The sequence below is a fragment of the Armigeres subalbatus genome, chromosome 1 (assembly GCF_024139115.2).
Source record: "Armigeres subalbatus isolate Guangzhou_Male chromosome 1, GZ_Asu_2, whole genome shotgun sequence".
In the NCBI taxonomy this organism is placed as follows: Eukaryota; Metazoa; Arthropoda; class Insecta; order Diptera; family Culicidae; genus Armigeres; species Armigeres subalbatus.
The window spans coordinates 104,829,801-104,855,948 of NC_085139.1; the positions used below are offsets into that span (position 1 = coordinate 104,829,801).

General features: G+C 42.4%; 1 protein-coding gene across 1 annotated transcript; it reads right to left on the reverse strand.

The window, feature by feature from the left end:
* Window positions 1-1,888: 1,888 nt before the first annotated feature.
* LOC134204119 (uncharacterized) lies at window positions 1,889-22,670 on the reverse strand. The gene is made up of 5 exons (XM_062678946.1): window positions 22,065-22,670; window positions 3,773-5,223; window positions 3,508-3,712; window positions 3,275-3,447; window positions 1,889-3,181 (listed from the first exon to the last, which is right to left on the reverse strand). The coding sequence occupies exons 1-5, from the start codon at window positions 22,237-22,239 to the stop codon at window positions 2,189-2,191; spliced, it is 2,997 nt and encodes a 998-aa protein (XP_062534930.1). The 5' UTR covers window positions 22,240-22,670; the 3' UTR covers window positions 1,889-2,188.
* Window positions 22,671-26,148: the final 3,478 nt, after the last annotated feature.

Here is a 26,148-nt window from a genome sequence, read left to right on the forward strand (position 1 = left end):
CAGATAGTGGTCAGAGTCGATGTTAGCGCCACGATATGTCCTGACGTCGATAATGTCGGAGAAGTGCCGTCCATCAATCAGAACGTGGTCGATTTGTGATTCTGTCTGCAGTGGTGATCTCCAGGTGTACCGATACGGGAGGCTGTGTTGGAAGTAGGTGCTACGAATGGCCATATTCTTGGAGGCGGCGAAATCAATTAGTCGTAGGCCGTTTTCGTTCGTCAGCCGGTGAGCGCTGAACTTCCCAATAGTCGGTCTAAACTCCTCCTCTTGGCCAACCTGAGCGTTCAAATCTCCTATGATGATTTTGACGTCGTGTCTTGGGCAGCTGTCGTACTCACGTTCCAGCTGCGCGTAGAATGCGTCCTTATCATCATCAGTGCTTCCGGAGTGTGGGCTATGGACGTTGATTATGCTGAAGTTGAAGAACCGGCCTTTGATCCTCAACCTGCACATTCTTTCATTGATCGGCCACCACCCGATCACGCGCCTTTGCATATCGCCCATCACTATGAAAGCTGTTCCCAGCTCGTGTGTGTTGCCGCAGCTCTGGTAGATGGTATGATTACCTCTAAACGTTCGCACCATTGATCCCTTCCAACAAACCTCCTGCAGCGCTACGATGCCGAATCCACGGTCCTTGAGCACATCGGCGAGTATGCGTGTGCTCCCGATGAAGTTGAGAGATTTGCAGTTCCACGAACCGAGTTTCCAATCGCTAGTCCCTTTTCGTCGCAGTGGTCTTCGCCGATGGTTCCGGTCCGTACTCTCTTGTTGATTGTTCGTTGCTTATGATTTTTAAAGGCTGGCTTGCAGGGCCTGACACCAAACCCCTAAATTTCCGGAGGACCATTCCTCCTTATTTCCGGTGGACCATGGTGCACAGTTTCACTTAGAGTCCCTCGCTGGCACTCGGACGATGATCAGCCGCCCCTAACATGGAGAACAGACGCTGTTGTGAGCCGATCCTGACATGGAGAACAGACGCTCAATAAGATTTGCACCTCCTTCCCTGTCAGCATACGACCATAGTTCCCACCGGGGTTGGTTACCCGATCTTCCCTAAGGTTGCTCGTATCCCGGCCAGCACCGCGGGGAGGTAGGGATAGGAGTTGCTGGGTAAGAGGCTAAGGACCGCGAGATGGGGTCTATTTTATTCCTTCAGGTACGCGAAGTACCAATGGTACGCTTTACCCAGCATTTGCCGTGCCCTTGTTTACGATGGTAATAGGAGGAGGACGGCGAGATTTCTTCATCGAATTTGCTGCTGCTGCTGCTGAGGCGTTGTTTACGTTACCTTCCGGATCAGCATTAGAAAGTGTGTCAAACAGATTTTGAGTGACCACTGTAGGTAGACACGATTGACTGGAGCAGGACGTATCCATTGCAGTAGAATTGGGAGCAGTCAACATGTTCCGTAGGGAATGACTTCGTTTCAGCCGCTTCGCATCGTCTCGATCGGTATCGCAGTTTGAGGTTAGCGGTTGAATTTTACCGTAATCACGACGAATGATTATGTTGGACTGAACATCGACCACATTTTCATGTGAGATAGGCTGAGAGCTATCGAGGTTGTCCACTGTTGTGGCAAGAACTAAGAAACTCACGAAAAAACGACCAAAAAACCGAAAAAAATATTGCTACGATTATAGCTGCTAGAGCCCAGTTGCTTTGACAGCACGCGAATGGCCTTTTATGATTGTGAAGTGAAATTGAATAATTCTGTGCTTCATCAGTGAAATACTTGCGTTTTTTCACTTACCCCATTTACCCACTTACCCCACTGTACCTTACATAATACGAATCCACAATTTCACTCAGTAATAAAACAGTTGATGCATAAGGCTGTGATAGCCACTACTTAGATGTATAAAGGTAACGAAGGGTATTTTTGCAAAAATATTCAATTTTATGTATATATTCCTAGTTCTGAACATTGCTATTTCGTCATAGAAAAATGTAAATCGCTCTTAAAGGTAAACATGATTTTTGTGATGTAATTTCACAAAAAAATAAAAATGAAAACATATTCAAATTCAACAGAGAAAAAAATCAAACAAAGACACATGTTTTGCATCGACCTTGTACTGGTCCTAATCTAAAATACCATCTGCATCTATTCTAACACTAGTTAGAATCGGTTGACTTTTGCCGTTTCTCGAGATACCCACATACTTACCACGTCTTCTCAGTAGCAGTCGGCATCATTAACCTCCATTTCGTAGTACGAAAAAAGTACGTCGTCCAACAACGAAGAAAAACTCACAGTCTTTTCCATCCACTGCTCCCGACTTCGTACCATCTCGTCAAGATCCCTCGTGCTAACCTTGGCCAGGAAATCATCCGGAGTCACCTTGGCAAACTGTTTGAACAGATCGTCGTGCACCTTGTTCGCTTCGCAACTACCCGAGTCACCCACAACGGGTACCGAAGCTCCCGATATCATCTCCAACCCAACCTTCGTGTTGTTATTGTAGCTCATCGACAGCAGATTCACGTCGTCCAGGTTTACGATCGAGTCGATGACCATCTCGGAGTTGAACATGCACGGCACATTTCCGCTACTGTAGTCGGCGTTATTTCGTTGGGAGGAGCTGAGTGGACTCACCGTTTTGGTATGCTCGGAATAGTTCGTATCCATCACAGAAATACCGCTTTTACGCTGAGTGCGATCACCGCTCGACGATTCGACCACCACCATATTCACGTGATCTTCCAAGTAGTTGTATTTGTTCAACATGGACATCAGGTCGCGAATAATTTCAATATTTTGTTTCAGCACCACCAGGTCACAGTTGTCTTCGAGGCCGGCCAGAAGCACACCCAAGCATCCTCTGAGCGAAAGTTCGTTCAACACTTTGCGTAACCTCAGCAGTATTTCACTGTTTGTTAGATTTATGATCTTCTTGTGTTCCTTGGAAAAGGTAACCGACGGGAAGGTGCCATCGAGCGTTCCCTGGTGCTGGAACTGGCGGCAAATGACGACTTGCCAGAAGCTTAGTGCGTTTAGTTTCACCTCCCAGTGGAGATCGTTGACAGTGGTGTACGCTAATACCGAAAATACGCTGTCCAGGCACAGTGGATGGATTTTGTGGTTACTGTAGATCTCACGAATCGTGTTGACCGCCTCACAGCGGACAATGGCTTCACATTCGTTGTCCAGCACCGTGATCAGGTAGTTCTGTTGAAGAAAAAAGTATGGTGTAATCGTTTGTTTATTATTTTTTATTTATATACAGATTTATTTGTAGAAGTTTAAATTTTTGCTACTCACCAGTAGATTAAACTGCACCAGCGATTGCTCCCACAGCAGTCGAATCTTAACCATCAAAGTTAGACATCGGAGCGCTGATGCCCTTACGAACGGTTCAGAATCGTTACGTGCCGCCGCTTCCACCACCGGAATTATTTCACAGTCAAGAATGTGCTGCTGGAAAGATTGGAATTCTGCAAAAAAAATCAAAAACTTAGAACAGATTCTCAAGGGACCCATAAGACAGCACATACTAATCCCCGAGATTTCAATAACCGACGCAAGAAGCTCCAAAGCCGAGTCGCGGACCTCCCAGTTGGTATCGAATAATCTTTTGTGGATTATGCGACCGACGTACTCCAGTCCGGAACCCTTGATATTGTCGATAAGAAGGGCTAAATTGGGTGACAGACCATGCTCGATTGATAGCTGAGTCAACCGCAATGCAAGGACCACATGCTGGAACACGAAAAAAGAAATTATGCATAAAACTCTCTCTTGAAAATAGAAGAATATTACCCTCGGCGGTAGATTTGGATTCCCAAGCAAATTGAGCATAAAGTTGACCAAGGCAGACGATTCGATGCACTCTTTCCAGGTGAACTTGAAGTGCTTGATCAGTGAGTACAGGGCATTAATGATTGCCTCCAGAAGATTCGGCTTCGCCAATATCAAATCGGTTTTGGAGAAGTCGCTTGGATTCTGTAGGAAGCACTGTTCGGGCAGGAACTCCTTGAGGACCAGTATGAAAGCCTGGAAGGCAATAATGGCTCGCCGGCGAGGTAAGGTGAGGAGTGAAGCAATCCCCTGGATGGATTTGATGGCCAGCTCGGTCACGCTCATGTTGCACTTCTGAAACAGGTCTCGGCAGGCGTACATAAGTCGGACAGTAAATTCGCACGAAATGTCGTACAACTTCATGCAAAACTGCTCGATGTAGTCTTTGGGGTCCTTAGATGCGAGATGTTTACATTCGTGAACCACAGGAAATAGCAGCAGCAGTAGAATTTGGTCCCCGAATTTGATGTTTTGATTTTTGAGGACCATTTCAGCCGGAGCTCGATCGCCAAGAAGACGCCAAGCGTGGTGGTGCACTTGTCCCATATGCATTACGTTACGAACGCTGCCCCTTCGAATGGAAAACGTTACGTAGTTCAAGAAGTTGATGGTGTACTTCTCGAAGGGCAAATCAGTAGCAACTGTGTCCTCTGCAGGGATATCCATAGATGCCAAACGGGTGCAATTGGCCAAGATGTGAGTCTCCCAAAGTTTCGTTAGATAGCTGTGTTCTTGAACGGTGTCGGCATAACACCAGAGATTCCTCTCAAAACGGTACGTGATGAGGGCATAATAAGCTGCCCGGATGCGCTTTTTTCCTTCCAGTATTTTCCGGAATATCGAGCACATCAGATTCATCATTGATGTCATCACACGCTGTGATTTTTCATCGTTGACCAAAACCGTATGCTCATGTTCAGACGTTTCGCTCTTCCAAACCGCATCCAACAAAGGAGATATCATGCAGTGGACAATTTCCTTCACCAATTCGTAGTCTCCGATTGTACCAAAGCGTTCAAGAACATCATACATGAACAGCGACGTCTCCTTCAGAATGTAGACCGTTTGCATCTGCCCATTGTAGTAGTCCAAGCAAATCTTCCAAGATTCCGAACTCTTGATCCAGGCCAAACCCATCGCGTGCTTTGCAGCGGCTTTCAACACCAACATATGCCCCAATCGCACTGAAGCGTGATGTAGCTTAGGCTGCTTTCTGATGCAGTCGTTGACACGATCTAACATTCTCGCATTGTGCACCTTTGCGAATTCCCACTCATTTTCCACAATCCGAGCCAAGATTTGCAACGTGAATGCAGCCACATCCGCCGAAGGCACCGCATCGCTTTCCCATTGTTCCAAGGCTTTGCCTAGCCATTTGAAGACTTCCTGTGACATGAGCAGCTTTCGACACTCTGAAAATGGATACCGAAGAAAAAAGAAGATTACTAAAGCACCGTACAAAAAAGACGAACCCGCATTTAATTGACAAAGCCTCAATCTCAATGGTGTTGAATACAGATAAAATTACATTAAAAGCTTAAAATAATTTTCGAAACAAAATTCATTCTTGAAATAAATTCGATCAACAAATCGAAAAAAAAGCGTCTCTCACTTTACGGAGATTTTCCTATTTTTTTTCAATCGTTTATTTATATAGCTCATTTGTTTAATCCACGAAGCCACAAGTCTTTTAAAATATTATTACACAATATTCCATTGAAATCAGAAATTTAATTTTCGACTAATTTTCTTCTTGGGACGGGAACTCGAATTGCCTCCAGAAGTCGCAAACAGGACTCTTCGTTGAATTTTCTGTGAATTCTCCACCGTTTAAAGGTCGGCATCTGCCACATCTTCATAATTTTCCGAATTCGTTAGGTAACCGGCTGACGGAACCCGCTTTGTCTCAGTATCTTCTCTTTCTTCACTTCCTTTATCTTACTCAAAGTTATCTTCCTCCAATTGTTCAATGACTTTATCCGCGCATTTTAAGTCATAATCAACTAGAACAACCCCAGCGTATGACCTCATATGGGATTGGTTTTAGGCTGATCTTTCCTACGATTTCCGGAGCGTTGTTGTGGGCAAGAATCCTTCCGATGACCCGTAGCCCGGCAAAGAAAACACACATCCTGAAGACCATCGTAATATATTCGTCCTATCCGGCTACCGAAATTAAGCGATGGCGGTATTTCTTCTTTCAGATCGATATATGCGGCATTAAAAAGACGCAGATGTGTATCGGGAAAAAGCGGTTACACAGCGTCACCGCACCGATGCATATCTGCGTTATTTCATCGCTGCGTTGAAAAGACGCTACGTGGGTATCGGGCCTAAATGTGCAAAGTGAAAGCATGTACACACAGCGGATGACCCAGACTGCCCGGATGTTCGACGTCATCCGCTGTCTGGGTTGTTGATTGTCTTTCTCGAAAACCGATTTGGGCCGACAAAGGTCTCCGAAAAGGGAAGAAGTCTGCTAAAGAAAATTCAGGATATTACCTTGTATTTAGGCGGTATTGGGGTGAGTAATACCTCGTTGATTAGCACTATCGAGTCTGTGCTTTTTTGCAGATAGGAAATATGAGGCCATCAAGCCAGCTCGAAGGCATTTCTTCTCGCTCCCAAATCATTTCAATTACTTTGGCGGATTTTTTCGTTCAGCCGGTCACTCCCAACTTCTAGGTCGGGATTCCGTCGTTTCCAGCGGCCTTACCGTTCTTTAGCTCTCCTGACTACGTCCGGTGATGGTGGCTACACTGCTTGTTCGTCATTCTCAATTGTTCCGGCAGCACTGGACCAATGATAGGTAGTGAACTCGCCGAAAACGAATTACTTGTCGTTGTGACGACGGACTGCAATGTGTGTAGCTAGCTACTAACAATAGAGCTGTTATTTTGCAAACGTGCCTCCTCTAGAAATTTATACTGATTATTGAATTTAATCTACTTCTCTCGAATATTTATCTGCAGTAAGTTTGTTAAGCTTCAATATGCAAGGATTTATTAATTAATCTTATCTAATCTAGGATTGTAGAATTGTTGATGAACTAAAAAGCCACTATGGCAAAAGCTGAACTACTTGGTGGTAAACTTAACCTGAAATATAATTAAGAGCCAGTTCGCGAGAAGCGCGACCCCCTTTCCAAGGGAGGTTGCAACGATGTTCTCCGATTTGGATGAAATTTTCAGGGTATGTTCATATATGTAAGAGAAGGCATTTTGCAAATTTTCAGATTTTTTTATTGAGGGGAAGTGGGGTAAAACGGCCCTTCAAAAATTATTGTTCAAAAATCGCCAAAAACAAAAAAATGCAATAACTTTGGCAATGAGTGACCGATTTTGTTTAAATTTTGCACGTTTTTTCTACTCAATTAGTACTTTATACCAAGTGCTTAATAGGGTTATAAAGTTGTTTACTTTAGGAGAAAATTGACTTTTTCGATAAAAAATGGTCGTTTTTCCAAAGGGAATATTTTTCACCAACAGATCTAGGATAAAAAACTAAACCCGTAAGGCAATTAAGGAACTAAAGAGCTTTCATCTCATATACAATTTAGAAGCGCCAACTCAAGAATTTCTTAGAAAATCGCAATTTTCTGCAACACTGTTTATTCTTAAGAAAGTTCGCAAAAATTTCGACCCTACTTATGTTGATGTTTTCCGATCTGGTGAAAACTGTCCAAACTTTTTTGTCTCAGCTGAAATTAAAATCAGAATTTTCTATTAGGGAGTGTAGGGTAAAATAGGCCTTTAAAATTAAATGTCAAAAAATACATTATTTTTTATGTGAGTTCTAGCAGAAAATACATAAGTTTAAAAAAAACTGTTTCTTCTTCCTTTCAATTCATCTATATTTTTCGTCTCAATAGATACGTATATCCTTCGCTGATTAGATTAGATTAGATAGCAAACTATTTGCAGAACAATTTTCAACAGAAGTAAAATAGGACCAAAATAAGTGTCTTAAACATTAGCACGTCTTTCGCAAACTGAAACAAAAATGAACGATTTCGGCGAACGTGCTTGTTGATATTTTTTTTGAATAAGCTACAATTAATGTGGGTACCGGTAGTGATGTTGCTTTTACATCTATGCGAACAAAAAACAATTATTCTTAAGGTGAAGGTGGGTTGAGTACCAAAACAAAGCTTTGATAGTATTGGTACAATAAAAACTTTCATATACTGTAGTAGTATTGGTGTCGTATTTATAAAAAAAAACAAAGAATATTAGTAGGGTGGTTCAAAAAACGACCCAGCACCATCACGCTCACTCGATTCCGTCCCATGCTCCGAGTGTCCTAAAAAAAACGATTTGAACAAAAACTGGTTGAGCGCAAGCCGGTTCAAGTTTGTATGAAAACTAGAATGGGAAACTAAACCTTTTATTACACTGATTACGGCGCTTTCCCTCCAAATGCTGGCGAAAAGAGAACCCACATTACTGAAAGCAACATTCCAGAGACTTCAGTGAACGAAAACCGCACCGCAGGAAAGATCGATTGATTACGTAACGCAAATATAGCATTTTATACTCACCCTTATGTCACTGTAAGCCTATTCAAACCAGCTCAAACCATTGGATGACACTCAAATTATAAATCATAATCAACTGAGCGTGGCGAAGCAAAATTATTTTTTGAGCCACCCTACTTATTAGTTTGCTGCTGCCGGTGCCGGTGACCGCGGTGTTTACATTCGCTCCGCGATCAGTTTTTAATCGTTTTTTTTTTCGGGCAAATCTAGCAGTTTATACTAAGTTTTCGGTTCAAATAAGTGACTGATTTCAAAAAGTGGTGTTTAATTTGCATTCTATCAACATTTCGGGCTGCTCATGTGCGGATTAGCATTAGCATTAGCATTAGCATTGTTACGGTGTAATTCGTAGATTGGACACTAGTGATACTCATGTTTTACTTTTGAGATCCTCATCTAGAATGCTATCAGAAATCAAGAAGAGGAGTGCTCCTTGATTCCAGTCTTAAACAAAAATAACAAAAGCATGAGGATTACTACTCCTGGCCACGCCCATCTTCACCGTAACTAGGGAGAGGAAGGAAGTGTTGATGTGGTACTTACTTAACGAGAGGCCACCGACTTAGCGACACCCTCATAAGTACCACGGAGTTCGATAATGAGGAAGGTATTCGTTGGGTCAGGATTTGCCTGTAGCTGGCAATGTAACCGTGGTAGATCTTACCCCGTAACACACCACGTAAAGGTGTCTACCCAGCGTTACGGGTAGTTTCGGGCTGCTCATGTGCGGATAAGTGAGTAAAAACTTGATTTTTCCAATGCCCTTTGAGAAGAAGTGAAGTGCAGTGATGAACCCAACGAATCGCGGACGGCTATTAAATTGGCACGAAACTTCTAATTTATGCTACAATTCGAGCCGGATTACATAGGATTCATTGAAGAAACATGTTCATTATCACGGGAAGTAAGGAAATATGCTGTGAACAGGTTAGTAATTTGAATAATTAACTTTTGTTCGATGCTGTTCGATGCATTCGAATGTTGGTGGGAGAGGAGTGCGGGAGGTGTGGGGTTGGCCCGTGGAAGGTCCGGTGCCATATTGGCTGCCATCGTGGTACTCTTCCAACTATGTCCTTAACGACAAATGAGCAATTTCGGTAAGTTGGGTAAAATAGCCTTGTAAAAATAAAATGTCAAAAATACATATTTTTTTATATGTGAGCTCAAGCAGAATATACATCAAACTTATTGAAACTTAGTTCAGTGCGCCGACTTAAGAATAATCAATCAAATTATGAATTTCTGCACATTGCACTGTTTGTTTGCAAGCCAGTTTGTGAGAATCGCAACTCCATTTTATCGATGTTTCTGCATCTGGCTGAAACTCACAAGGTTTATTTCTATATGTAGATGAAACTATTTGGCAAAATATTGGGATGGGGAGAGCGGGGTAAAATAGATCTCCAAATATAAATAATGTTACGAAACAAGATAATCGTAACCACACTTCTTAGATTTGATTATTCCGACCCAACTGGCAACTAATCTAGTGATTTTGCTAGTTTGCTTCGAAATTCTTCCAAGCTTAGTATTTTTATGGTTTTTTATCTGACAACAATTAAATCCTTCACAATCTCTCAATCTCAAAAAATAACGTGAACTAGTCAACTAGTCATGTCATTTCTATAATATTCCGTCATTTCTATAAACTCCCGTTCAAAAATATTGTTCCACCAAAATATATTCCCACCAGTTCCTCCATGGTGACGTCTTAATTGCAAGAACGATGCATGGTTCAAGAAGGACGTAAAGCAAAATCCAATGCTTTAGCTAGTTTCCATCCATTCGGAAGTGAGAATATTTGTTTTGGTACTTTGTTTGTTACATTGGTACTTCAACACGGTAGTCTATTCCTCGGTGAAAAAAGCAATAGATAGATTTCTCAAAAAGTATTGCAAGCTGTTACTACCCAAGTACTACTTCTTAGCAAACCACACCTTATGGTTGGTTGGAAATATGTTCATATAAGGTTAGCAAAGATTTCAAGAGAAAAAGGCTGATATTTAAGGCATCATTTTTACAATTAACTACACAGTTTTGTTGAGTTACTCAAGCACTCCTTAAATTAATTGATTAAGCGATCTACAATTTACATACTTTATCTATGAGTGTAGAAACGTGTATCCTAAAATTTGAAGTATTTTCATGAGGGGTGTGTTTTCAAATCGTCAGACAATTGATACACTATCCTATTCAATAGTATACACATTACATTGTTACGCTCTCCTTGTAAAAAATCAGCTCGTTGTAGCAAAAAAAAAGGTTTCTCCCGTATTGTGCCAAATGAATTCGGAACTTTGTTAAACTTTGGAGTGTTTTTTACACAGTTGTGTAAACATAGAATCGAGTTTATTCCATTACCTATGAGATAAAATTGTCCAACTCTTGAAAATATATACACCCGATTAGAACTGGTATAGTCCATTCAGTCAAACATTTGGTTTAGATTGTATCTCTGTTATATTAGCTAGCAGTTTGAAGGTTAGTAATTCAAAATGTATGAATGGTACACGGTTTGAAGTTTTTGCACAATAATCTTTGGTTTATTTGGTTTAAATTGATAATGATGGAGGATGAAAAAGGGTTATGAATACCACACAATCGTTACAAGCTACAAAAACAAGCCTATGGTAACCTGATGCAAGTAGGTACAAAAGAAAAATATAATCTGAGAAGTAGCTCCACCAACAAGCTACACAGATAAAAATATGTTGTGATTTTAAAAGTATTTTCATGCACATATTTGGAGCATGCAAATAAACGCAACATTCAATCGATCTTACTATTCTTTTGAATCGAAATAAATTTAAACGGTGCTTGCTTGTAAAGTTCAATCAAATTGAATTGGATATCGAATGCTAATTCGTTTGATGGGTTCAGCTGCAATTTTACACGTCGTTGAATTTTCAAAATTATTTGCTGTGTATGTTTAAACGTTACGAAATTGCTCATTTGCCGTTAAGAATAATTGTTTTTTTTTTCGCATAGCTGTAAAAGCAACATCAGTATCGGTACCCACAGTAATTATAGCTGATTAAAAAAAAAAAAACAACAAGCACTTTCGTTGAATCCGTTCATTTTTGTTTCAGTTTGCGAAGAACGTGCTAATGTTTAAGGAACTTATTTTGGTCCTATTTTACTTCTGTTGAAAATTGTTCTGCAAATAGTTTGCTATCTAATATAGATCAGCGAAGGATGTACATATCTATTGAGACGAAAAATATAGATGAATTGAAAGGAAGAAGAAACAGTTTTTTAAAACTTATGTATTTTCTGCTAGAACTCACATAAAAAAATTAAGTATGTTTTGACATTTATTTTTAAAGGACTATTTTACCCTACACTCCCCTAATGAAAAATTCTGATTTTTAATTTCAACTGAGACCAAAAAGTTTGGACAGTTTCCCCCAGATCGAAAAACATCAACATAAGTAGGGTCAAAATTTGTGCGAACTTTCTTAAGAATAAACAGTGTTGCAGAAAATTGCGATTTTCTAAGAAATTCTTGAGTTGGCGCTTCTAAATTGTATATGAGATGAAAGCTCTTTAGTTCCTTAATTGCCTTACGGGTTTAGTTTTTTATCCTAGATCTGTTGGTGAAAAATATTCCCTTTGGAAAAACGACCATTTTTTATCGAAAAAGTCAATTTTCTCCTAAAGTAAACAACTTTATAACCCTATTAAGCACTTGGTATAAAGTACTAATTGAGTAGAAAAAACGTGCAAAATTTAAACAAAATAGGTCACTCATTGCCAAAGTTATTGCATTTTTTTGTTTTTGGCGATTTTTTAACAATAATTTTTGAAGGGCCGTTTTACCCCACTTCCCCTCAATGAAAAAATCTGAAAATTTGCAAAATGCTTTCTCTTACATATATGAACATACCCTGAAAATTTCATCCAAATCGGAGAATATCGATACAAGAGGGGGTCGCGCTTCTCGCGAACTGGCTCTTAAAATTACCTCATGTGAACTATATATTCTACTTAGAAATGTTGTGAATCCTTGGATGAGATTGTTCTTGCTTACTTTTAAGTTTAAACAATTAAGAGAAGACTATCGTAAGTCATTATAACCCCCTTTTGGGATACCTTTTAATTCACGAAAACATTCTAATAAATCCTATGATTTCAGCTTTAAGCTTCGCCCGACAAAAAGCTCTGAAGGTCCTTCTACCATCCGAACATTCAAAGGATAACCCTCAGGTTTGATGGCGACCGCTAATTGATCTCACGATATAAATCGGACGGACCATGACTGTGGCGCTTGTGATCAACCCAACGATGTCGACTCGCAGATGGTCCAATGCGACGCGTGTCAATTATGGTACCATCTAAAGTACCTAAAGACTCCCGGCATCGAGAATAGGCCATTTTAGTGTCATACATGCCAGCCGCCTCCTAACATCACTAAGAAGGTAAAGAAGCCGAAATCTCAGAAGAGCGAAAATGCAATTCGATGAAAAGTTCCCGAGATTACGTCAGGACCCCGAAGAAGCACCCAGAAGTGCCCAAAGGAATATCGAATAGGGCTGATACCGTAAAAAGCTCCGCATCTCGCTCTCGCACTTTAGCGTTGCAGAAAAACATCGAAATAGAGCAGCGATTGGCGGAAATTAAACTAGCCGAAGCTGAGAAGCGCCTCGTAGAGGACCGTTTGATGCAGGAAAAGGAACGAGCCTTGCGAGATGAGAGGATTAAGATACAGGAGGAGTTGTTGCGCAGAATGCAGGAGTTGGAAGAGATTGCAGACGATGAAAAGGGTTCCCAGTATACAGGCACCAGCGGAATGCGGAAAGCACGAGAATGGCTGGCTATGCAACGAGAACAAAATGAGCGGCACGACGATTATTTGCCACGAAATGATGCAAGACCTTCAACAGCACCGTTTCTATATTCGAAGAAGTCGGAAAAGGGATCGCATAATTCAGCGCCATCAGATGCTTCATCTGGCTCATTAAATCGAGATAATAACGAAGAGCAAGCCTCCGCGAGACAGGAAAGAAGAATTTCTCCAGCCGTACAACCGCCTGGCTCCGTGGCTTCAAACTCTGGCGGCATGGTCGCAAGAAACACCCGTTTATCAAATCATACAATGAACGAAGCGGAACTTACAGCAAATCAAATAGCTGCTTGACAGATTTGGCCAAAGAAACTCCCGAATTTTTCAGGTGAGCCTGTGGAATGGCCGATTTTTTACAGCAGCTACGAGAGCGCTAATGTAGCCTGCGGATTCTAAGATGTAGAGAACATCATCCGTTTGCGAGAATGTCTGCGAGAGAAGCGGTTATTTCGAAATTGATGTTCCCAAAAAGCGTACCATCTATCATCGAGACGTTACGGCGATTGTATGGACGACCAGAGCTGATGGTTAAACATTTGTTGGACAAGGTCCGTCGGTTGGAGGCGTCGAAACCTGAGAGGCTCGATTCATTTATCAACTTTGGTATGATGGTGCAACAATTGAGTGATCTCTTGATAGCAGCTGACTTGCAGAGCCATCTTGCGAATCCAACGCTGATGGAAGAATTATTAGACAAACTACCAGCGGCGTATAAACTTGACTGGGTACGATTCAAGCGAGCGTACGCGGTACCAACGTTGAAAGAATTTGCGAGATTCATGGACGTTCTGGTAGCTGACGCTAGTGAAGTTACTGTACTGTCACAGCCGAAAATGGAAAAGGGTAGAGACGAAAAGGAAAAGTATGGACAGAAGGGACATGTTTAGGCCCACAACGACGATGACGCAGACAAATGTCCCTCGCCGAGAGAACCGTGCCCTGTTTGTAGAGGAATAGATCACAGAGTACGAAATTGTGAGAAATTCCGGCAAATGAATTTGCATTCTCGCATTGCGACAGTCGAAAGGAATAAACTCTGTGAGATATGCTTGTTCGACCATGCTTCGAAGTGCAGATTAAAAATTCGATGTAATATTGGTAATTGTCGGGCTCGTCATCATCCGCTTCTGCACCGTTCGGCAGGAAGAGTAACATCTGATTCGAGAGCTCTCAACGCAGAATGCAATACCCATGGCCCGGTAACTGGGTCAGTGCTCTTTAAAGTTTTACCTGTCACACTTCATAGCAAAGGTCGAAGTGTTGACACGTTCGCCTTCATTGACGAGGGATCTTCAAGAACATTAATCGAATCAAAATTAGCGCACCATCCTTAATGCCGCCTACAAAGTGATATCCCAGATTATCTTCCGTCGTCTGTCACCATTAGTGAACGAGTTCGTGGGAAGTTATCAAGCCGGCTTCGTTGACGGCCGCTCGACAACGGACCAGATCTTTACTGTACGGCAAATCCTTCAAAAATGCCGTGAATACCAGGTCCCAACGCACCATCTGTTCGTTGATTTCAAGGCGGCATACGACAGTATAGACCGCGTAGAGCTATGGAAAATTATGGACGAGAACAGCTTCCCTGGAAAGCTTACCAGACTGATCAAAGCAACGGTGGATGGTGTGCAAAACTGTGTGAAGATCTCGGGCGAACACTCCAGTTCGTTCGAATCGCGCCGGGGACTAAGACAAGGTGATGGACTTTCGTGCCTGTTGTTCAACATTGCGCTAGAAGGTGTCATGCGGAGAGCCGGGTGTAACAGCCGGGGAACGATTTTCAACAGATCCAGTCAATTTATTTGCTTCGCGGATGACATGGACATTGTAGGCCGAACATTTGCAAAGGTGGCAGAACTGTACACCCGCCTGAAACGTGAAGCAACAAAAGTTGGACTGGTGGTGAATGCGTCAAAGACAAAGTACATGCTTGTGGGTGGAACCGAGCGCGACAGGGCCCGCCTGGGAAGCAGTGTTACGATAGACGGGGATACCTTCGAGGTGGTCGAGGAATTCGTCTACCTCGGATCCTTGCTAACGGCTGACAACAACGTTAGTCGTGAAATACGAAGGCGCATCATCTGTGGAAGTCGGGCCTACTACGGGCTCCAGAAGAAACTGCGGTCGAAAAAGATTCGCCACCGCACCAAATGTGTCATGTACAAGACGTTAATAAGACCGGTAGTCCTCTACGGACATGAAACATGGACAATGCTCGAGGAGGACTTGCAAGCACTCGGAGTATTCGAGAGACGGGTGCTTAGGACCATCTTTGGCGGTGTACAAGAAGACGGTGTGTGGCGGCGAAGAATGAACCATGAGCTCGCCCAGCTCTACGGCGAACCCAGTATCCAGAAGGTAGCTAAAGCCGGAAGGGTACGATGGGCAGGGCATGTTGCAAGAATGCCGGACAGCAACCCTGCAAAGATGGTGTTCGCTTCCGATCCGGCAGGTACGAGACGACGTGGAGCGCAGCGAGCGAGATGGGCAGACCAGGTGCAGAACGACTTGGCGAGCGTGGGGCGTATTCGAGGATGGAGAGATGCGGCCTCGAACCGTGTATTGTGGCGTCAAATTGTTGATTCAGTGTTATCTGTATAGATGTAGACTAAATAAATGAATGAATGAAATTAGCGCAACAGCTTGGGTTAAACGGTGAAATAGTTCCGCTAAGACTTGTATGGACATCGAACGTCACGCGTACTGAAAAGTCGTCGAAACTTGTGGACCTGACCATTTCCGCACGAGGACGAAAGGAGAGATTTACACTCAAAGGAGCGCATACTGTGAACGGGTTGAGTCTGCCCAAACAGAGTCTAGCGATAGAAAACATGGCACAACAATACAACCATCTTCACGGTCTCCCAGCCACGTCATACGTTAATGCTGAACCTAGGATCTTGTTAGGATTGCGAAACTTAGGACTGTTCACGCCACTTGAAACTCGAGTTGGTCAACCCGGCGACCCAGTGGCAGTAAGAAGCGTACTTGGGTGGGCAATATATGGTCCAACTGATATTCCAAAAGACAAAAGTAACTTGACCGTGACCGATACGAGACAGGACTTCTTTGGAGAAACGACGAGGTCTACTTCCCAGACAACTGGCACATGGCGATAAGTCGAATGAAAAGTCTCGAAGCAAAACTAGCCAGAAACCCGGACCTTCGCGCCAATGTACATCAGCAAATACAAGATTACGTGGAGAAACAATACGCGCACAAAGCTACCGAACAAGAATTGGCAAACGCTGATCCACACCGCGTGTGGTAACTACCAAGACAACCTCCGGAGATATATATTATGGATGAAGCAACCTGCGGAGCAACCTGTTCGTCTTGTTCTGTCCAACACGTCATGCGAAAAAATGCACTCGAATACGCATCCGAGTTCCCTGATGCAGTGACAGCTATAATCGAGAAGACATATATGAATGATTATGTCGATAGTGCTGATACTGTCGAGGAAGCTGCCAAAAGAGCAAAACAAGTACGAGAAATACATTCCCGTGCCGGGTTCGAGATGAGGAACTGGGTGACCAACAATGAAGACGACCTATTGGAGCTTGGAGACGTCAAACAACAGAAACCAGTAATGATCGGTGTTACACAAGAGAGTTGGGAACGCGTTCTGGGCTTGATTTGGGACCCGCAGAAGGACCTCTTCTCTTATTCAACCCGTTTGCATGGAGACCTAGATTCATATGTTTTCGCGAACCGTCGTCCTACAAAACGAGTTGTTGCTCCCTGCATAATGAGCCTTCTCGATCCAACCGGTATACTGATACAAGACCTTTGGAGGTGTGGGACTATGTGGGATCAGGGTGTTCCCGACGAAGAGTTCAGCAAATGGAGACGCTGGATTCAACTGCTTCCTGGTATCGAACGTTTGCGAATTCCTCGATATTACTTTGGTGGCGCTAAACCACTCGCTGCAATTGCATATTTTCACCGATGCCAGTGAGTTCGCATATTTTAGAGCGGTGGACAATAAAGGCGTATATTTGGCTCAAGTTCTGGCAAAACGTAAGGTGGCTCCACTGCTGTATCAGTCAATACCAAAACTAGAACCATAGGCGGCGGTAATGGGGGCAAGAATGTTGAAATGCGTTTTAGAAAATCACACACTTGCAGTTCATCAATGCTTCCTCTGGATGGATTCAAGTACTGTGCTGTCGTGGATCCGCTCCGATAGTCGTAAATACAAACAGTATGTTGCTCATCGAGTTAGAGAAATCCTCACACATACGCGGCTGAAAGACTGAAGGTGGGTACCAACAAAAGAAAACATCGCAGATTGTCTGACAAAATGGGGAAGGCACACAGAACCGGATTCATCAGATGCCTGGTTCAATGGACCACCATTTTTGTATTGTACGGAAGAAACATGGCCATAACAACGACAGGTTGCAGCGAACACCCAGGAGGAACTTCGTTCATGCCACCTGCTGCATCATATCACGATACCCCAAGATCTAATGAAGGTTAAAAACATTTCAAAATGGAACGTCTTGCTACGAACAATGGCCATGGTGTGTCGGTTTATCGAAAACTGTCGACTACGAGCAACGGATCTTCCGATAATGACAATCACGGCAACTAAACGTCAAGGAGAATGCTTAAAACGAGAATGCAGTGAGAGCGCGAGGGGCTGAAAGTGTAAATGGTTCTGACCGAACGAAGTGGAATGAATGAAAAGAATCACTCAAGTTTGTTTTCTCGATCTGGCCACAGGTCTTTTACTGCCTCTCTGCTATTTCCACAACTCCCCTCCCCGCCAAAAACTTGATAGTGCCATGCTGGTAGATCCGTGCTTACAACAATCTCTTTGCAGTAACCAAAACTCTCGAACTCAGTCATGAAATCCTGATACTGCTGTTTCAAATCTGGTTCCAACGAAAATCTGTGTTCCTGTGTACCTTCTCAGTGCCAACGACCTAGAATCACCTTATTCGCTGACATTTCATCCGATACCGTAAAGTCATCAAATACTCGACACTTTGAAAATAAAATTATTTAGAGTAAAAAGTGAAATGTCTTCACTTGTCATAAGACGAGTTCGTACTATCCCATTTAATTCCACCACTTGTCGAACTTAGTGACTGGATTTTTTTTTTGTCGCTCTGTAGCTTGTTCTGAAACTCACTGCAGGTCGCTTTTCTAAATTCTTCCATTGATTGGCGTAGCGTCCACGATCAAGAAATTGTGAATATTGCTGCGCAAACCTTGGTGTATGTCATTGATCAAAACGTTCCGAAGAAAGTCTGTTGCAAGGTTTTTAATCCTCCTTGATACTCGAGCTCGCGGGAAAGATTGAAAATTACTCAAAGGACAAAGAAGTTTACTAAGCATCGTTCATTCTCATTTCGGAACCATTTTGCTGGGCTCAATCTTGAGTACGAGAGCAAATAAGGAGTGTTATGCCCTGAACACAATAGAATGGAACGTTGCGTTAGAGGCTTTATTCTTGATATCTCCTTAATATTCAACGCAACTCGAAGTCGCTAAAATACACTTCTGGCAATATGTCAGCTAAACACTTCTGGAAATGTCAGCGAGCAACGCAATGAATCAGGATTCCCTACTACAAATGACGTTGAAATAAAGTTTCCATCCGGAACAAAACATCCCATGATTTCCACGTTGCCTCATTCATCATTTCTTCCTGGTTTAATGACGCCGCTGCTTCTCTCATTTCGCAACTCGCACCGATGAAACAGGTTCCTCGGTCACTGTAAATCGTTGTGGGCGTACCTCGGCGTGCCGCAAAGTTTCGGAAACTCATGATACTGGAGTCGGTACTTAATGTGTGCACCACTTCTATGTGCATTGCACGAGTGGTCAAATACGTGGCCACCATACCACAACGTTTTTTTTCCACTCGGTGGGGTGGGTTAACACACAGGGTCGCAGGTCGGTATTTGTTGTGCCACCTTTTGCCAGTTGACACGGCCTAGTTTTTTCTCGTTACTTCAGAAAGTCCGGACCGTTGAACTATCTGGGATCAGGAGTTATGTCTTGGAACTTCTCCCATATCGTGCTGTCGTCAGCGATGTTTATCTTTTTCGGAACCTGCTATTGGTTCTAATTTGTTGTTCCCAGAATCTCGCTGACTCGGCAGGCGACAAATGGAGTATTAGCGATGAGTCTCTGGAATGTGTATGATAGATCTGCTTGTTTGCAGTGAAATACAGAGAATCAAGGACCACCTGAAAGTCTTGCGCCAATAACCACAGCCACGAGCTTGAGCCGAGAAATAGAGAGATATTTAAAGGGAGCTATAAGTTCCTTGTTGTACGCCGACTATCTCCAACTCAATAACTTTGGACTATGCTTCTTGGTGCTGCACACCACCGGTCCAATGCAGACAAAGCGTTTTAACTTCGCTTTCCAGCTCTAGTTTCTCGGCTAGCTCTTCGTCATCACATCGGAGCCGTCGTCGAGGAATGCAGGAACACGAATCGAACTGTGTTTCACACGCAGCACTACTGGTAGGTATTAACGGAACAATACATGGCTTGCCATGGCTTGATGCGCGTGTTAGCCATTTTTAATTTATTCTCAGACTTAGGCCAGAGTGGCATTGGCAGTACATAAAAGTTGTACTTAAAAGTCGTGTACACTCAGTTCGGTCCATGGCCGCACGTCGCCAACCACGCAGTCTACGGGGGGTCCGCAAATCGTCCTTCTTCACTGGGTAACTGTCCGACAGTCTGGCCTCGTGCCCGGCCCACCAAAGTACTATCCGCCATTTGCACCCTACCATAGATGGTACGCAGTTCTAAAGCTCATAGTGCGCTTTGGTCCTCCACGAGCAACGTCCAGGTCTCGTGTCCGTAGAGGAGAAAAGGACATCGCTGATTCACGCAATTTTAGCTGCTTTGGGTCGTTGTGCAAGCAAATCATGGGTCGAGAAAACTTGATGTACTGTGTCCGCTTGATAATTGGAGATAACTTGCCTACAAGCTGATGCAAGAGGCCGCAGGCATCCACTGTCGCACAAAAGTCGAAGTCTACTAGTATTTCCACCCTTTCTTCTCTTACGGCCGGCATGCAGTGATTTTTTCCCCAAAAATCAACTCACTCACTCATGTATCCTACAGGGTACATAGGGCCAACGTAAAAGATCTCCATTCTGTGTGGCTGCTCGCTTTCGCCTTAACCTGGGTCCAGGTCAGATTCCTGTCCACTTCTTTTTTTGTGGAGGCTACGTCTCCACGAGGCCATGAGTGTGTCTCTACTGCGATGTCCTGCCGGACTCCAATCTCGCTCTTTCGTAATGTGTGGCGGACCCACCTCCAATTATGCTCTCGAATTTCTGTTAATATTGGTTTTTAATGGCATCGTCGAAGGAGCTCAGCATTCCCGATCCAGCTGTGAGAACACCAGGCCCGAATTATAAAACGAAAACATTGATTGATGAATACTTGCAGTTTCTGCCTATTCTCTACTTATACACACCAACTCTCACTGGTGTATAACAACACAGATTTCACGTTAGAGTTGAATATTTGAAATTTAGTGCGTTGACAAATTTGATTTGATCTAAATATATTCCGTAAACTCGTAAAATCAGCCCCTTTCGTGATCCGTGCTCATATGATGATTCCGGTTCCACCGTCCGTTATTCAAAAGGCGTGTGAAAAACAGCTTCTGACTGTTCAAACATCATTCTCAGAGTTCTCCGCACACCGAGAACGTTGGAAGAGTGTAACAATCGGCTTCTCACGGCTTCGAAGGCTCGTCCCCGCAGACTTCTCTGCAACCGAAAAATGTTCTCATCGTTCGTGTACCCGCACATAGTCATTATGTTGTGACCGTCGTTATGAAAAGGGTCAATACTCGTGAATGCCGGAGAAGGAGCAGATTCTTGAAAATTGTTCGCTGGAATTCCTTGAAACAACGATCTTTTACACAAATTTGATCGCTACATGTTAATCAAAAATCATAAATTCAAGCTCTATCTGGTTAAAGGACGAATGTCGCAAAAGAAGATTCTCTTCGTCAACTTCTTCTCTTATAAATAAAACTAACAATCAGAGGATTTCCTCGCGGTTTATCACCTCAGAATGCATGTTTTCATTGTTTTCTTTTGTTCTGAGGTAATAAATCATAAAGAAAACATCTGATTGTCACTTTTATTCAAATAAGGGGAAGTCGGCGAAAAGAACTCTCTCTTGCGACATTTGCCCTTATTCCAAATACAACGTGAATTGTGAATTACTGTTGAGAAAAATTTATTAGCAAATCCCCTACATCATGACATTTTTGTTACATTTCCCAACACTGGCCTTTACTCTCAGATAGTGTCTTAGGTATCTTCGGCTCAATATTTCATCAACAGTGGGTGCTTATCTTTTACGCAGTTGCCTTATGGAGTATTCAAGCATCGATAGGCGTATGACATACATGCATATTTTCCCGACGTCTATGGTTCGATCCCAGTATACCACATTCTCCTTTTTTTAATCATCTTCTTCTCTATGTCGTGCTTTTTATATATGGATAGTGGCTTCATAATTTTCTATGGATCGTAAAACGACTAAAACTCTTTCGTAAAGGCAGGACCTAATTTATGGACGTTACCTATGTAGCATACCATAACTACCTACCACATACATGTACAGTAGAGGCTTTATTGGTAAACTATTAAAATAGATGCTGGCAGTAAGTAGATAAGTAACTGGTTGCTGGAAAGAATGAAAATTATTATGCATGGCTACCCAAAAATAAGTCAAATGACCTCTACGCGAAACGGTAGTACATGTATATATAATAATGCGCTTAACACCCCTCTCCTTTCGAACCCTCCGGTCTTGCTACATATCAACCAGTGGTCTAAACATTGATTACAACGCATTAGCAGCACTTACCACTATCGTATTTTCCGGACAAGTGGGACACGATCATCTCCAGGTAGACGTCGTTGTTGATCTTAAAATTGCGATCCAGCAGCGCCTCCAGCACCTGGTTAAACTTTTGCTGGCAATCTTTGCTGTCGTCTTCCGGTCGTGCCCCATTTCTGCTATCGTTGCTCGGTGATGACATCGTCGTGGATCCCTAATTATACTGGCGGACCGAAAATAAAAACCAGTTTACAGCAGCACTTTTTTTTCTCTCTTCGGTTTGAAGATGTGGGCACTTGACTCGCTGTTGGTCACTTCTGGAAGGAGTCCTTCTACACCGATAACTAAAGAACCAAACTGCTAAAGGCACTATTAAATAAACATCCACACGATTTTCGAATGGAAGATGTTTTTAACTATGAAAATTTTCTTTGGACAACAGAAGAATCCAATAGTAATTATACGCTTTCGCCAAAAGAAACCACACACCAGAACAGATCGTCGCCGTAATGGGTTTATGTATGGTTGTACGAGTTGTACCTGCAGTGACGAAATAAATGTGTTTGACCAAATTTATGATCAGGCACACGACACGACACGGCGGTTGTTTACGACGGCAAACCAAATAATAGAGACAATGTTTTCAATACGTCCTATTTTCTTTAAATTGTTGATTGTTATTAATCGTACGTAAACCTGTCAGTTTTTCTTTACGGAAAATTAAATCATAAAACCAACAAACCAGCAATAGTATAAGATATAAAATTATATAGGACTTTACTGGTGCTACACTATTAAATTAAATACAGATACTATGTTCAAAATAATGAAATAAAAGAAAATAATGAAATAAATAAAAAATAGAAAATAATGTATATCTGTAGACTATAGGACCATACGATTTGTCTTGCCTTTTTTCATTTTCATGTGCGCAGTTGACGTTTTCGTGTATTCCCTTTTGCGTGTGTTCGGTTTGTTTGTAGCGGTACCGTGTGATATTCAAGATGCAAGATTCTGTCGTGCAACACTTTCCGATTTGTTTTGGCGTTTGAAGGTTGCATGATGGTCTGTTAAAATATTACGTATCGCGAAAAACGATGATTAAATGAAATTCAATTTTCAAGCTGGGTGGTTCCAAAGTTTCTGATTCTTCTTCTTCTTCTTCTTGGCATTACATCCCCACACTGGGACAGAGCCGCCTCGCAGCTTAGTGTTCATTAAGCACTTCCACAGTTTTTAACTGCGAGGTTTCTTAGCCAGGTTACCATTTTTGCATTCGTATATCATGAGGCTAGCACGATGATACATTTATGCCCATGGAAGTCGAGACAATTTCCAATCCGAAAATTGCCTAGACCAGCACCGGGAATCGAACCCAGCCACCCTCAGCATGGTCTTGCTTTGTAGCCGCGCGTCTTACCGCACGGCTAAGGAGGAGAAGTTTCTGATTATTGCGCATAAATCCCAAAATTTCATTCCCACATTTGGGTTCCAGCGCCGAGCACTCAGCGCCAGACTCGGCGACAAGGAGATGGTTGTCAAGTTGGTACCCTGATTTTTGAAAACTGATGTCGCTTGGTTCTGTGAGTGCACCGATTTAAAAAAATAGAGCTTATTTTCCCTGAAAATATTATTGTCGAATGCAAATTTTGACAGTATTATAGATGCCTGAGTAAATAAAATGTGCAAATGCTCTATCGCGGAAGCAGTCGCTGAAGACAAGTGTCAATGATTTCAGTGACATTTTCAATGCAAAAAGCAATACCTAAATCAACACTCTCATCACATTGATATAAATTACAATTTTTTTTTTTGCTGTATTATTTGCCAAGCCACTCAAACTTTGACAGATAGCAATGGGGTTTCCCATAGGAGGAAAGAGCAGAATTTGCTTCGACTTCGCGAAATAATATTTCTAATATTGTGGATTTACTTGACCAATGGATTCGAAGGTCGATTCACTTGCCTATTTCAAACGTTCTCTTTTCCAGCAAGGTTTGCCAAACCTTATAAATGTTTGGTAGATTACCTTGTTTTTTACTCCTTGTCTATCAAAACATATGTCAAAATAGAGGCCTGAATAAGAGAAACGCGGATAGAAAATATGACTCTGCCAACACTGCATTCAATCTTCTTCATCAAAGAGCAACACATGAAAAGGAAGAAATGGTTTATGTAGATAAAATCTCACAATCCGCTATTTAATGTGTCCACATCACATGACAATAGAATCCAATAAACAATGCAATTTCTATAAATGACTTGCATATATTATTGCAAACAAATGTAAAATGCATTCAAATTTGTTTATTTAAAAATGGCATAAAAACAAATTTAGTCGTTTTCAGTATTTGAGCCAACATTTTGGCTGCTTGACAGGTCTCCCGCTCGATTGGCTGCTGTTTTTTGACGGTTCGATTGGCGGCACATGCCTATCCGCGTTTCTCTTATTCAGGCCTCTATGTCAAAACATCGGAAAAAGGAAGAGAAGTCCGAGGGAAACAGCAAAAAGCACGTGGTAGACTTGTCAGTTTTGATAGATTTCACTATGAAAATGGGTGTGAAGGTGAAAACGGCGATTTCAACGACCGTTCAAGGAGCGACTATTTCGAACGGTCGGGTCCAATAGGGAAATCCACGTACAATACCTTTTTGAAAAAGCAGCGACCTAATGGTATGTATAAGGGTATAAGCACATAACATATAGGCATCTTCGCCATGGAATGTGGTCCTTCCATGATTTTGAAACGCTAGCGAACCTAGCGGTGAAAGTCAAACCTTATTGAACAACGTGCATAAGACAGAGCAGCATCGCATGCTTCGATGTCTCTTTCTTTCACCTTGGATATACGGGAGTGCCGTTCGTCGATTGTTGATACGCAAAGAGCCTACTTTAAAAATTGTAGTTTGTTCTATCTTGCCTATCTGTTTTGTGGTATAAGGAAAAACCCACACTCAGAATAATCTGCACATAATAAATATGTGTACACTAATAGATTGTGATCAGTTAACCACGCATTTGTGATTCATTTGTTCGACTAATAAAAATCGTTTTGTTCTAATGAAAAATATGTGCAGCTGCTCATGATATGTATCCACTAATTTGTTTAAAGTGCGTCCTGGGATAGTGGATGGTTATGTGCGCACACTTAAATCCTCTCATTTACCCTCTCTTTTAGGAAGGGCACAGACTGGAGTGCGCCAATTACCGAGGAATAACCTTCCTTAATTCGGCGTGCAAATTGATGTCCCGTATTCTGTTCAACAGATTGAAATCGCTTGAAGAGTACTTCGTCGGCGAATACGAAGCAGATTTTCGTGAGGGCCGATCAAATCCGCCTGGAGGACGATTGAAGCAGGATGATGCACTCTCGAATCTACTGTTCAATATAGCGCTCGAGGGAGCGATTCGGAGGGCTGGTGTGTAAAGAAGCGGTACCATTATCACAAGATCGCATATGTTCTTGGGATTTGCGGATGATATCGTTATTATCGGGATTGATCGCCGTGCCGTGGAAGAGGCTTATGTGCCTTATAAGAGGGAGACAACGATTATCTGACTCACGATCAATACCAGCAAAACGAAGTACATGGTCGCTGGCAATCAACGCGGGTCTTTGGCTGGGAATAAGTGAGATCATCGTCAAACTGACGTGAATCTAAAATACCAATCCTGACCAAAAATGTGAAACGGTCGATTCGAAAATCGAGTGATCGCTAATGTCAAATTGATTGTGACGTTTTGCGAAAGGTGGTTAGGCCAAGAAGAAGAAGATGACTCTCAAAATATTTCACTCAATGGTTGATGCAAATAACTGCAACATATGAAAATGTCTCAGATTATTGGAAATCAGCATTAAATTCCTCATGCTTTTCAGATAATACTTAATGTGTGAGACATATGAAATATTCAATATTGAATCAATTGAAGTATTTAGGTGTTCCATTTCCGTAGTGAACTCCAATGGGGTTGTTAAAAATCATTACTTATACTAATGACACACTGGTGGTATTCGTACCATGGTACAAGTTGTACCACTAGTGTGTCACCTTGTACCATGCTGGTACAACGTGGAAAACCATGGTACAATATGTACTAGGGTATATAACC